Genomic DNA, 14,503 nt, shown 5'->3' on the forward strand with positions numbered 1-14,503 from the left:
CCAGACACACCTGCCTGTTCCCGTTAAACCCGCCAGCCCGACCCCCGGTGAACCTATCCTTCGGTGTTACCTTTACTCTGCCTGCTGTTTCCCGGAGCTTTAAATAAAAGATCAAAGATCTCTGGAATCGTGTGATTGCATTTCGGTCCAGTTGCGAGCCATTACAAATGGTTGTTACACGACGACAGATAATTCAGCATCAACTGTTTGTCTGACGTCTTTTGTACCTGCTTTCCCCTTTGAAGGTTTTTTTTTCCTCAAGCTTATGGTGTGAATAGACGTCAATAATTCTTCTTTCCAGTTAGTACACGGTGGTAACTTACTAGTGCAGTCGTGCCCTCTAAAGCAGTACGTCTCACAGCAGTGCTCTCTGCATGAGCGGATTCCAATATAGTATAATTTTACCCGCCATGGAGCTATCGCTCACAGTGAAATACTGATGTGTTTCACGTGTCTGAAGGTTCAGTCGTCTGCAGGCAAATCTTGAGTGTAAAAGTACAGCAGGATGTCTGAATGAGTAGCGAGAGCCTGGAAGCTGAAAATGAACAGCACAAGTGAGTTAATTTATACACGAGGTGTGAATAGTATGTCATCGGCATTGAGGGTTGGAAGGAGTGCATGTCCGTTCCCACAGAAACTAGAGTGATGTGGAATGGAGGCCTGGATTGCGTAGGAAACTAAAAACACATCTTTTTTGAGTATACCTTGAATAAAAATAGATTTGCACTTGAATGGCACTTACTTATGGTACTTTTGTGGTGTGGCTTTCTTTAAGAAATGTGACTTTTTTTTATTGTTGTTGTTCTGTGTTTGTACTCTTGCCCAACTTTTAGCAAACTTCTTCTCTAGTTTGTCTTTCTCTCTGTTTTCATCACGTCTTTTCTCTCTCCTCCTCATTGCAGTGTCTCTCTGGGAATGATGGCGTTGCCACAAGTGCCGCCCTCTCTGTCGCCATGACGATGCCGTTCAGCCCCCTGTCCAGCGACGAGGAGCAACAAAAGATGCTGGGAAATAACCGACATCTCTATCCAGGGGCAGAGGACGAGGAGGAGGAGGAGGAAGAGGAGGGGGAGGGCATGGAAGAGGATGAGCGTGATGAGGACCAGGAGGAGGAGGAGAACGGCGAGCTGGAAGGGGAGGAGGAAGACAACGGGGAGGAGATGGAGGTCAGGCGAGGTGGCCTGTCGCGGGTGGGCAGAGGTGAGGGACACAGGCAGCCAGGTAAACTGGCCGGAAGACCCGCTGGGGACAGACAGATTCGGTCAGGGAACCCGGGACACGCCACAAACCCCTATGCCTCTAATCCCGGACCCACACACCAACAGCCGGCCAATCACGTACAGCAGCAGCCGCAGCAGCAGAGGAGGCTGAAGGAGCGCAGCACCGGCACCGTGTCATCTGAGGACACCCACATCGCGATGATGGTGTTTCGCATCGGCATCCCAGACATAAAGCAAACGGTTAGTGCTGTCAGCACACACTGCACACACTGCACACACTGCACACACTGCACACACTCCACACACTCCACACACGTCACGGCAGCAAAGTTGACAAACACAGCGGGCCACGTCCCATTAGTTAAACACACAAGTGTTTTTTTCACACTTTATTATTTAATTCAATTCAATTCAATTCAGTTTATTTGTATAGCCCAATTTCACAAATTACAAATTTGTCTCGGAGTGCTTTACCATCTGTACACATAGACATCCCTGCCCCAGAACCTCGCATCGGATCAGGAAAAACTCCCAAATAACCCTTATTAATTTCACCATTCGAGGAATGATGCATACATGCATACATGCATACATGCCTTTATTCTCGATGTTTTTCATGACCAAAATATGCATGGAAATTGCATCAGTTTATGAGGTCTTTAAATCATTTTTACATTTGGGGACATTTTGTAGTGCGCTCTTTGAGTAACATGAGAAGGTCGTAAGGCCAAAGCCAGCATCTTGTTTAGCACAGAGTGCAAACAGGGGGAAACATCTTCTCTACCAAAGTCACACAAGCTAAAACTCACTAACTCACACGTTACGTCTTGTTTGTTTAGAATAAAAACAATAACTTGTTTTTTTATCGGAATGTTTCTTGCCTGAAAGAAGCTATGCTACCTGCTCCTGTCTGTAGTTTCTTATTTTTAAAGCGATATGTGAGTGGTGCCGATCCTCTAATCTAACTCCCTAAATATCTAACCATCCCTTTCACATAAAGTGGGCTAATAAATGCCTCAGAGTTCTCGGAGGCATCTGCTTGACATCGTTTCTGTGACCCTGCACATGAATAATGGGTATGAGGAATGGGGGAGTGGATGGATGTCTGTGTCCTGGGCCCCATTATTTCATAATCTGACCATGAGTGTCATAACAGTCAAATCCTGCAATGGGCAGTGCTCCAGAAACACTACACATTTCCGAGGATTGGGCGTATTACATCGATTGGATTCTCTTTCTTTGTCTCTCTCTTTCTCTTGGTCACACTGCATCACCAGCAGAAAACTGAGGAAAGCGCAAATACTCATCAGCAAAGTGAACTATCTGAGAGGGTGAGAGAGACGTTCAAGGTGACCCAGCTCCGGAGAGAAAGAGAGGGAGAGACGGAGCCAAAAAGACATACAAGAGCAATCACAATGACAACATGCAGGCAATACTTTAAATTAAAAAAAACACACGCTCCAGAAGACGGAAAGCATTCCGAGAGAGGGAAGTTGAAGTGAAGAGGGGAAGCTAAAAGAGGGGGAAGAAGCGTCGCCTCCGGCTTAATGTCGCCAAAGATCTTCTGAATGGTGCGATGAAGCCTGCCGTGAAAAGCCCTATTCGGTGTGACAGGTTTTAAGAGGGCTGTCCAGAATCACGATACACCACCGATCTGCCGGCCCTCTCCATCTCTCAGATGCGGTCTCACATCACAACTGTGCAAAAGCTTCCATCGGAAGTGTGTCGTAATCGGCCTCACGGGCCGGAGATGGAGCTGCCTCCACGTACACTCCGCCATTCTCCCACTCTGGATAAATTAGCCATTAGATGCCAGACACTCAGTCCTTTTTTTTTTTTCCTCCTCTGTGCTTTTCGTTCAAGTGAATCATCTCAACTGCACCGCTAATTGAATTGTGAAGAAGCGACAAGGGATGCCAGGGGCTACGGTAGAGAAGAAGAAAGAACAGAGGAAGAGGAAGAGGAGGACGGGGATAGAGGGGAGAGTGTGCCTCTTTGCTCATTGCCAGATTAAAGCTAAACCAGACTGCCTTCGTGTTCGACTGTCAGGAGGCCGTTCCCCTCAGACATTAGCGGTTCGTCCTCTTTCTCTTTTCCATCAATGCGATCGTGGCTTCTGTTGATGAGTCGGCTTCATACATCATCGGCAAGAATGACACTGCAAATGAAATAAATGCATCTGTGAGTGCCCGTGTGTATGCGTGTCTATATTTTATATTTACCATCCAAGTGCACTATAAACGCCTCGCTCAACGCTTCTTCCTCCCTCTCGCTGCCGTGTGATTTATTATTGATCTGTGCATGGGTGTTTTGAGCGGTGTGTGTGGATACCCAAGTGTGCTTGATTCTGTGTTTTTAAAAGCGGCCATAAATAATTCACCTCTCCCTATTCATTCGTACAAATCGGCATCAACATTTCATTGTGAATAGATTGATGAATGGGATTGCGCGAGATGAGAATGCTCGCTCAAGCTTGGCGAGAGATACTCAGATATTGCTCGACAGTCACATGAAGACAGAGAGAGATAGAATGGGCTGCATGGGTGTTTGGAAGAGGAGGCAGGAAGAGGCTGAGGAAGATAAAAGCACAAAGACGAGCATGGCGATAAAGGTAAACGGAGGTAGACGCAGATAGAAGCAGATCAAAGTCCATTGATGTAGAAACAAAGTATCTGAGGAACGGCAGGTGAAAGGAGATGCACGTCGACAGAACAAGACAGAGAGAGATAGAGATAGATCCAGGTGGATAAAGTGAAGCAGACAGAAATAAATAAAGGTGGAATGAGTTTGAAGTACATAGAAATTGGATCAGCGAGTACAGATATTGTTCGGTTGCTGGTTGATATTTAAGATATTTTATGTTGATTTCCTGTCTCTTTAGATTCAACACCCCTCAACATTTTTAATATTCCCTGTTTTACAATAAATGTCTTCTAATCTGTGCTTTGCTCAAGATTAGTATTCTGGTCTGATTTTACACATTGCACCTTTTAAAAGAAATGTGTAAAGTCTGTCAAATTTACATTACACATGTTCTTTCTTCAAACTATTTCCTCCTGGTCTATCCCTGCTGTTTAAGAGCATTAAAAAAATAAAATACAAATATCACATTGAAGGAAAATACATTGTACGAGGTTTATTTCCCCTTTCTCTCATTTGAGTTTTTTAATGAATTTTTAAATAATCTAAAATATGCATTTTGTTTAAACTCAATTTAAATTAAATGCTAAAATAAAACCTTTCAGAATCTTGTTCTTAAGTAAACAATTTGGTTATCACAATGTCCTATTTATTGATTTTCAAGATTGACAACTACAATCATATTACTTAACGATCATAATAATGATCACATGATGGTCCACATGTGTGTGTTGAGTGTACACTCACACTCAGAGATCCACTTTAACATATAAATGCACTTAAACATGACCTTGAATCCTTCCTGCCAAGATGTACTGACTCAGTACATATTTTGTTATTCCCCAGGGTCACGAGTGTTGTTACCCACCATCACTCTGACATATGCTCGCTCACTCTGACCCTGACTCAACCTCTTCAGGTCACTTTTCCCTTTCCGTCTCTTATTTGCATTCTGCACATTCAGAATAAAAACCCTCTGATCTTTTTCCCCCCACTGGTTCATTTCCTGTCTTCCTCCTCCTCCTCCTCCTCCTCTTCCTCTTCCTCCACTCCCTGGTGTTGGGTAATATCATGTTACACTCCCAGTACATTAGATGTGTTCTACATGTCAGCTAATCCACCCTCAATAAAATCTAATTGATTGTTAATTGCGTTGTAATGAGACGAGGGAGTGACTCGAGAACGCAAATGCAAATGTTATGAATTGAGGGGGGAGGATTTTGAGTGACGTAAGTGACTCATGCAGTAATGCAGAGACGACACAAACACACAAACACTGGTAATTAGGTTTTATTTATATATTTATTGGCAGAATATATTGCTATTCAGTTCTGCGTCAGCTCTTCGCTAATCCGGGATGTGCATCCCCGAAACGATCCGATTTGATGCAGTTTGATTACAGAGCTCTCATCGCCGATTAACTTTGATATGTCAATTCATGTCAACGTTCCTGTCGTACTGCTGCTCATCAGGCTAATAACTATATTTTCCCCATACTCTGTCACCCACTTGCCAGCCGTTGTAAGGACACCGCATTTCTCAAAACCAAAGTGTTCTATAGGAGACGACCCTTGCACGTGAATAAAATGACCTATTATTAAAATTCAACTATAACTAATACTATTATTGCAACTTTCTTGAACATACAATATGCAGTAAATTCTTGGGCCGTGAGCCACATTTTCAATTCAATTCAGTTTATTTTATATAGCCTAATATCACAAGTTATGAATTTGCTTCAGAGGGCTTTACAATCTGAACCCATCCGACATCCCTGACCTTTGACCTCAGGACCATCGGATCAGGAAAAACTCCCAAAAAATAGAAGAAAAAAAAACTTTCACTGGAAAAAAGGGAACAGAGGAGGATCCCTCTCCCTGGATGGACAGAAGCAATAGATGACATGTGTACAGAAGGAATCATTATAGACTTACATAAACACATTCAATGAATATGACAGAATGAATGCACGATCCAGACCTCCACGATCCATGAGACAAGGCCCTATGAGACGTGAAGTCACAAAGACTCCGAGGAAGAAGCAGAGTTAGTAATGTGCAATAGCACATGGCTGTCGGTCGCAGAGCGTGCAAAAGAGAGATGTAAATTCATCCACAAGGAGAGAGAGAAGAGGAGAGAGGTGCTCAGTGTAACCTTAACATCTCCTAGTAGCATATAAGCCTATAGCAGCATATCAAGGGGCTGGACCAGGTGCACCTGATTTTTTTTTTAAGAAGAAGATTCATTCATGTTATTATAATGCAACTTGCAGTTTCCGGGGGAAAAAACAATATCGTGAAAATAATTTTCAGTTATTGAGCAGACATATTGAGGAGATTGGCTCCCTTTTCTGCATTCATTTAATTTTTTGTGGACTGCAGAAAATGTTTGGACATGATAAATGCCCTGTGACCTTTGTCGAGAGGTCAGTGTTCGTTACTCTCTCCTGAAACGTTTCCACGGAGCCCTCAGAGGAAACATCTGGTGATTCGAGCGGCCTCCCCTCAGCGGGTTTTACCTTATGCTTTAAAGCCCTCTGAACAAATCCGTACACGCCTACTGGAGAGATCGCTCTCAGGGTGCTGTCAATCAAGATGGCGTGCTGGTGACGGAGAGCGCTACAGATCTGTTTGTCATATCGTGTTGCGCGGTATCGCTATATTTTGTCAAGACGAGGTTCGGGCTACATGTGGAAAGAATCCGGGGTTTAGTGGTTCGTTTTTTTAGGTCAAACTAAAATGTAGTTCCATGGATTCTAGCGTCTCATGCCGGAGAGAGAGACAGATCGGGGTTATTATATATATGAAAAGTTATTCTGCACAGTTGATGTCTTGTCCCATTTTATCTGCTTAAGGTCATTGATTGAAGAACACTTCATGTACAACCCGTCAGTTTACCCAGGGGGCACCTTTTGATGATTGGCAGGTCAAACGATGTCTAGAAATGGAGCTAAATTTGGTGGAATCGTTTTTTAAAGGTCCAGGTGACATATAGTATTTTAACAGCTTTTGAGTGACTTTATTAATGCAGTGACCTGTTTAGCATTGGAATATTCTCCTGAAATCCACCTGGGTAATGAGGCCTCAGTCAGTGCTTAAAAGATGATTTACTGTGAGACTGAAGTACCCAAAGGTATGTGAAGTAGTTCAACTGTTTCACTGTTAAACTCAGTGAAGGAAAGTAACTAGGTCCCTTCACGAAAATCCTTTGCTAACGTACAATTTAGAGGTACTCGGATTTCCATTTAATGCCAAAATTATAAGGGACATATTGAATTTTTTAACTCGACAATATCTTTTTGACAGCCACAGTTCTAGTTTAGTTTGACGTCCTCTGAATTATCTGTTAGTGGATGCACTCCTCACTGATCCTTCCTCTTCCACCAGTGGCTGATGGAAAAGCCACTGGTCCATTAACTGTGCACACAGCGACAGTCAGATATGTGTTTCTCAAGGGGTTGATATGATCCCGCCACGGCAGGATGTCGAGGCAGTTTGGTTTCGAAGGTTCATTAAATTGTCAAACTTGCATCTACGCCGTCAAGTTGCCGTCTGCGTGCCGAGCGCATTAAACAGCATGAAACAAATTATGTTTTCTCCACTTGATTCCTGCAAACTCCGAAGTATAAGCAGCAGCCCCTCAGGCAGGAATCGCTCTCACAAACAGTCTGGACACACACACACACACACACAAACATTTATCAGCGCCTGCTTAAGATTTCAATCTCGGTGTCCACCATGTCTCTCAAGCGGTTGTATGTTAATGAAAGGGTGAGCTCCAAGGTGAACAGAGGGATGGAGATAATAGAAAGGGGGGAGTATGGGGGGGAGGAGTGCAGCATGGGTGAGTGAAAGGGAGAGAAAGACAATGGAGAGAGAACATTGGATGACAGGACCGCTTTAAAGGAATGTATTTGCATTCTTGAATTGCTGGAGGGGGTGTGTGAGAGCGAGGAAGAGAGTGAGATATGGAGAGGAAGTGGACTTAAATGTTGACATGGCGGACGTGTGAGTGTGTATGTATGTTTAGTGGGGGGGGGGGGGTTATTATTTCCCCATAGATCTCATTAAAGGCTTCTAGTCCCACTGCACTAGGCCTGCAGGAAAAGACCAGAGGGACAGAGGTAGAGAGTGCAAGACACACAGAGAGAGAGAGAGAGAGAGAGAGAGGGGGGAGCGACTCTTATTTCTGCATATAAGAGACAGAGCTTAGAACGACAGAGAGAGAGAGGGGTGGGGGAGAGAGAATAAGATAGAGATAGGCAGGCAAGATGAAGAGCAGCATGGACAGAGTGAGTGGGTGTATGTGAGTGGGAAAGTGTGATCACAGCTTCAGGAGACAAGACAGCATTTTGATCTGCATAGTAATAAAACCACAAGAGAAACAGAAGGGTTTTAAAGCTGCATTAATGTACTCAAATTACTGTACGGCTTTATACTATAAAAGCTGCAGCATTAGTTGTTGTCTTCCTTTTGTTTAATAGACCCGTTTACAGCCAACGTCAACATAATTCATGCTGGTGTTGGCAACAGAGGAGGCGTTTGGCTCCAGCCATCCAGATGAGCAAGCTATAAACCATCAATTAAAACCGTTTCCAGTATCACAATGTTTTGTTGTTTGGTTATTTAATCGTCAGGATCAATATTCCAACAGCAGATTACATTTCTACATATTCCGACGGGGAGACAAACGTTTCTGTTACAGTTTAACAAATGATGACTTTCAGCTAAATTCATGACTTTAAGTCCTCATAAAAGCCTAAAAAGTCCCTTTAATTAATTTTCTGTACATATTTATCTGTGTTTATTATACGGTAATTGAATATTGAGTAATGTAAACACCTTATTCAGACTTTGTTTGCTTCAGTGCGCAGGCGCATCAAGTCAACTCAGTAGCGGTTAGACAGTATACAACTCAAATATGATGATGCCTGATGTGAAGATGATAAACACACTGAAATAAATGGGAGGTCTCACTTAATATAAATTGTGTTTTTTAAAATTGTTTTCCATCGCAAATGAATTGATGGAGGAGCTGAATATATAGGATATTCCACACAAAAAGATAAAAAACCTAATGTAATATTATAGGCTCATAATATTTTTCATATAATATAGTGACAAGGATTTTGAATGGTTAACACTTGAGCATTTTTGTAATTTTCGCACACAAAAAACGAGCAAACAAGCTTGAATTTAAAGGAAATACCATCCTGTGTTTGTGCTTCTATATTCTGTCACTGAAACAATATTGTCATTGTACAGAGACGTTCTCCAAACCATCGCCTTCATTTAGATTTACTAAACTCTCTGAACAGTAGAGGGCACCACACACACTCAACCATTGTGCAACATCTATGGTTTATGACAAGTTGCAAGGCTGTGTGTGACTATATAGGCCTGATTTTTAATAAAGCACAGTTCATACTATTGCATTAAATATACAAACGTGTTTGAAAATTAGGGTGAAACTGTGAAAACGGTTCAGAACCATGAAGCATTCTGAAGAACCTTGTAGGTCTGAATCTGCGTTGAGTCCTAATTGGCCGGTTAGAAGCTGTAGGATCAATCACATTCCTGAAGCTTCTTAGGCCGAAAGGAAAGTCATGACACACATTTAAATCTCAATTATATTTTATGATAATTATCAGTGTTCATGATTGCTCAGTTTGAGTGTGGGAATATTCCTCCAGCACGATCACGAAATCCTGAACCTTCCTCCTGTCCTGCTGTGATTGTGATTAATCTGAGATTGTTTGCCTGCATCCTTTATGTGCAGTGTGTACTGTGTGTGCAGTGTGTGCTGTGTGTGCAGTGTGCAGCGTGTACTGTGTGTGCAGTGTGTACTGTGTGTGCAGTGTGTACTGTGTGTGCAGTGTGTAGGCCAGTGTGTGTATTTTGTTGTTGTGAAACATAATCTAATACAAACAGCCCTTTTCCTCCTCTTTTGCTGTCATAGTTTCATAGTTAAAGTCTTCCCCTCTCATTCACTCCACTGTCTTTCACCCCCCCGCCACACACACACACACACACACAAGCACACACATCTACACACACACGCGCGCACACACACATGTGCGCGTCCATCCATCAAAACTAATGCAAAAGCTCACACACAAACGCATGCACACCCTTCCAGTACCCCATCTCCTAGGGAACACAGGGATGTCTCTATGGCAACAAGCTGCTTGCTCCACGAATGAACCGGTTGCCTTGGCAACCGTGTTGGCTGTGCGAGAACGGAGACACTGAATAAAATAGAGGGAGAAAATGTTACTTCTCTGCAAAAAAAAAAACTCTCAATGAAGGGTTACACACACACACACACACTGGTATGTGTGTGTGAGAGATGAAGACAGAGTGGATGTTCTGGGTTAAAAGACGTTTGGGCCAGAGAGAAGAGCCCGTGCAGTAACGCAGTAAGAGGCAGAGATCCTTGCAGCTGGCTGTTCTCTGCATCGGCCAATCATCCTGCTGTTGCCTCAAGGTCAGAGAATAACCCGACTCCACTCTGAGCAATGAGAGGAAGAGAGAGATGGAGAGAGGGAGGGAGGAGAGAGAAATATGTGCCAAAAACCTTCTGTCAGCCATCTGCGGAGTGAGTAACGTCCCACTTTGTTGACTGAGCATTTGGCCGTTCACGACCCCGGTGGAGACACTTCCAGCTGCACTGAATCGCCATTCAAATCCCTTTCTGCAGAATGTGGACCCCCCTTCCCTCTGAGGCGGTCTCCCCCTGCTGACTCACAGGGGGAACAGTCCCAGAGTGCAGCAGTGCTAAAGGTCAGAGCCGCAGCGTTGACTCTGGGACAGTCGGGACCTCCACAAGGAGAGCAAAGACTAAGTTTGGTCACAAAATATAGTATAGGAAATAAGAAAGATCGTACTGATGCACAACACAGTTCGTGTTTCTTTTAGTTCACCACCAGTCATGCTTCTACCAAATATTCAAATGAAACCAGTGATGGAAGAACTGCTCACATTTTCAACATAACGGTTCTATATATGATATTCTGATTGATTGGTGACAGTTTATTTTTAATGCACAGATGGTTTGACCCCAACAATATGACAGATAATTTCACCCCATGTGAGGCAGCTTGCAGCCTGAGGTCGTCAGACATGTCTCAGTATAAACTCTTAAAAATGAATAATTGTGGATTTTCCAGAATGTTGTGTCCTTTCCTTTAAGTTCTGCCTCCTAACACCTTTTCAGTTTTTTTTGTTTTTGTGATCAAATCTTTTATTGGTGATATGCACATGCAGGAAAATATGTACACATTGTACGTACACAATGGTACAAAAACATAAAAATAACAAATAAAGATAAAAAATGAAAATATATATAAACACGGGTATACATGCAAAAACCTGCATACATATTGACATATATATGCACATACTCTTCAGGTTGTTAATATTATGGCTGTTGCGTCTTCATCCTCCTTGAGATCAGTTCTTAAAACTCGGATTCACTGATTTCTTTGAATGTGGCTTTATTTAATAATTGTGGTTGACTTTTGCTGTCTTTTCATAGCTGTGACCTTGTTTTAACGGCTCATGTTGTCAACGTATTCTGTAATTGTGGACCAGCCCTAGTCGATGTGTCCTTGAGCAACACACTTAACCCTGAGTCGCTCCCTGTAGCTGTTCTACGGTTAATGAATGTAAGTCGCTTTGGATAAAAGCGTCGGCTAAATGTAATGTGGTAAGATGTTGACCATAAATCGACGTACTTTGTCTTCCTCTAATCGTTCCCAGTTCACCGATGCTCTCTGAACGTCAAGTTGAGCTCCTTCTGGTGTTTCCTGTAGAAATGTTTGCGGTTCAACCCGGATGCCACGGTGTGGAAGGCCAAGCAGCAGGTCCTGTGCTCCCTCACCGAATCTCTGCGGGACGTCCTGAACTATGGTCTGTTCCAGCCCGCCACGGACGGCCATGATGCCATGTTCCTGGAGGAGGAGAGGCTGCTCCGAGACTACCCACAGTCCTTTGAGAAAGGGGTACCATATTTAGAGGTACTATTCCAGTCTTTCTTTAACACTGTTTTAAGATGTCATCACAGAGAGGCGATGTAGCCTGCATGTCCTCATGTCACTGTTACTCAGCAACGCATTGCTCAGAGTCTGATAGGAGGGCCTGCTCTCTAAAAAGTTTGTTTTTTTGGATTCTTTTAAAAGACAACTATTTGCCTTCTGTAGATTGGAAAACTCAACTGAATCCCAACAAAGAGTCTCAGATATATGGCATTATTAATATCAACTGTGTGCATCACATGTGACCAAGATTTACCCTCCAACTTTCTGTATTTTGAAGGATCCCGGATGACTGAAGTAAAAACAGAGGCACTTGAAGGCAGCTAGACGACATACTGTAAATGTTATTTGTGTCGTGTAAGCTTATAACAATAAAAAAAAAATGTTTATGAATTAAGTTTCATAAACTCAGAGCAACGTCACAGCACTGTTCAGCTTCCCGGCTCTGTTAAGTGCAACTGCTGCTAATCTCTTACTCCGTCTGTATAGTCACCTTCCTTCATGCCACATTATGGCCCCGTGGAGGCTTTGAAGCGCCTTCAAACTGCTGTACAGAGAGACCATTTCTCTCACAGTTCTCGTCTACGGTGAAGTAGAAGAGGGGGTTTGTATAGCGAACCAGATCAAGCTTCTCTGTACAATAAATCTGCAGACCCCATTTTGTGAATCTGGGCCAAAAAGAGAATTAAGGACAAATGCCCTCTGTGTTAGGATTAACGCTTTCCTTTCCCTTCTCCTCTCTCGGGTTTAGTTTCGATACAAAACCAGGGTGTACAAACAGACCAATCTGGATGAGAAGCAACTGGCCAAACTGCACACTAAGGTATGCAACACATTTGTGAAGTAGGCCCTCTGAAGGGTTTCAACTGCATGTTTGAATCATATAAATGTACTTGCAGAGTGCATTTAAATCAATAAAGTATGCACGTCAGTGTATTTGTGTACATTTCCCTATAATGCATCTATACTGTACAAGGCTTAATGTGCTCTGACTGCACAGAACCTTGTTTGCGTATACATTATTTAAAATACAGAGGAGTTCCCTATAACACAGCAGCACGTTTGTCTCCGCATGCAGGCGAGCCTGAAGAAATTCATGGATTATATTCAAACCAGCGCTGTGGACAAGATGGTCAAGTTCTTAGACAAAGGCCTCGATCCCAACTACCAGGATGCTGACACCGGCGGTAAGGAGTGCCTCACGGGCCGAGGACTTTTCACCTCCCCTTTATTCCTGTCTTTCATCTATCCATCCATCCATCCATCCAAAACAATAGCAGATGATCGTATTGCAGTCATTTGATAGGTAAGATGGCTTAACAGTAAAAATAAACATAACTAACGTTTACTTTCAATACAAATCCTTTATGACTCATTTGGCATGATTTTTAGTGGGCGGGTCATTATGACCCTGAACAGCACAGGTGTCTCATCTCTATTTATCGACATCACCCCATGAAAAAAAATATTACAAAATGCAAATAAAATCTGGGAGAAAATACATGTTATGATAGACTAATGCAATTTAGATTTAGATTTTTTCAACGTACCTAACAAATTGTTTGAACATGTATTTTTCATTAAAACGAGTGAGTTCTCCTGATTGAACTCTGATCTATGAAGGGGTTAATAACTCAATTCCACTAAAAACGGATTGAATTGTTAGTAATGTTGTTGGTGATGAGGTACAAACTATAGTTTTTTGAATTTTGGGGTTTCTGACCACTTTTGGGTGATTCAACATTAACCGGGTCAAAGTGACCCGGGAACATCACGGCTGTATATAAGAAACGAACATAACAGGAGGGTTAAAACAAGAAGGATGAAATAGGGTTGACGGAGCTCTTTTTATGCATCCAAACATACATCTCAACAGTGCCACATATTGCTGGTGGCCAGCAGCTTGGTGACCTGCAGCTCTCCCCCTTTCTCCCCCTTTCTCCCCCTCCGTGTTATGCCCTCAGCTCTGCAGTATGTTGCTCTCACACTCCGTGAAGGATCTAGGCCAGTGCTGTTTGCAATTTAGTGTCTTTTCTCAGATCCGGTTGGCGCTCAGGGGGCGCAGCAGACGGCTCATTTACAGTCTGGGTGTGCTGCTCTGTGTTGCTCCAGCCGCTGTGGGAGCAAAGTGTCACAACACAAAACACAGCCTGACATCATGGGTGTGAGACACACTTCCACTTCTGAACACCAGGGGGCAACAGAGAGCCCCGAGGAACCCACTCGGGAACACACGGGAAAGACAACGCACACACACTTCACCCCTGAAAGGGATGCGTGAGGTGGTTATTGCTTTGGACATCAGGGTTTGGTTCTCAACCCAGATTTCTGTGCTTCTCTACTATATTTTTATGACACCAACAAAAAAACAGTGGAGTCAAGGGCATGAAAAGGAATTGATCATTTAAAATCAATACATTTCATTATGAATGAAACAACCTTTCATTAAAACAGCTACGGTTTAATTTAAAACTCACTCCGTCTACATGTTTGAAATAGCTGTTCAATCAAGATGTCACAGCTTCAGCTGGTTTGCTCTTCTTGTCTGTGTCGAGGTGTTCTCACAGTTAGTCCATGAACTGTTGGGTCGTAGTCCAAAGACTGCTGG

The 14,503-nt window shown here is 43.1% G+C and overlaps 1 protein-coding gene across 1 annotated transcript in view; it reads left to right on the forward strand.

The window, feature by feature from the left end:
- Positions 1-953: 953 nt before the first annotated feature.
- Positions 954-14,503, forward strand: part of shank1 (SH3 and multiple ankyrin repeat domains 1) — a 55,620-nt gene continuing 42,070 nt past the window's right edge. Inside the window, exons 1-4 of the mRNA XM_056407212.1 lie at positions 954-1,460; positions 11,674-11,877; positions 12,647-12,718; positions 12,974-13,082. Coding sequence (XP_056263187.1) covers positions 954-1,460; positions 11,674-11,877; positions 12,647-12,718; positions 12,974-13,082 — 892 coding nt within the window. The remainder of the gene's footprint in view (positions 1,461-11,673; positions 11,878-12,646; positions 12,719-12,973; positions 13,083-14,503) is intronic.

The sequence above is a fragment of the Pseudoliparis swirei genome, chromosome 23 (assembly GCF_029220125.1).
Source record: "Pseudoliparis swirei isolate HS2019 ecotype Mariana Trench chromosome 23, NWPU_hadal_v1, whole genome shotgun sequence".
Taxonomy (NCBI): Eukaryota; Metazoa; Chordata; class Actinopteri; order Perciformes; family Liparidae; genus Pseudoliparis; species Pseudoliparis swirei.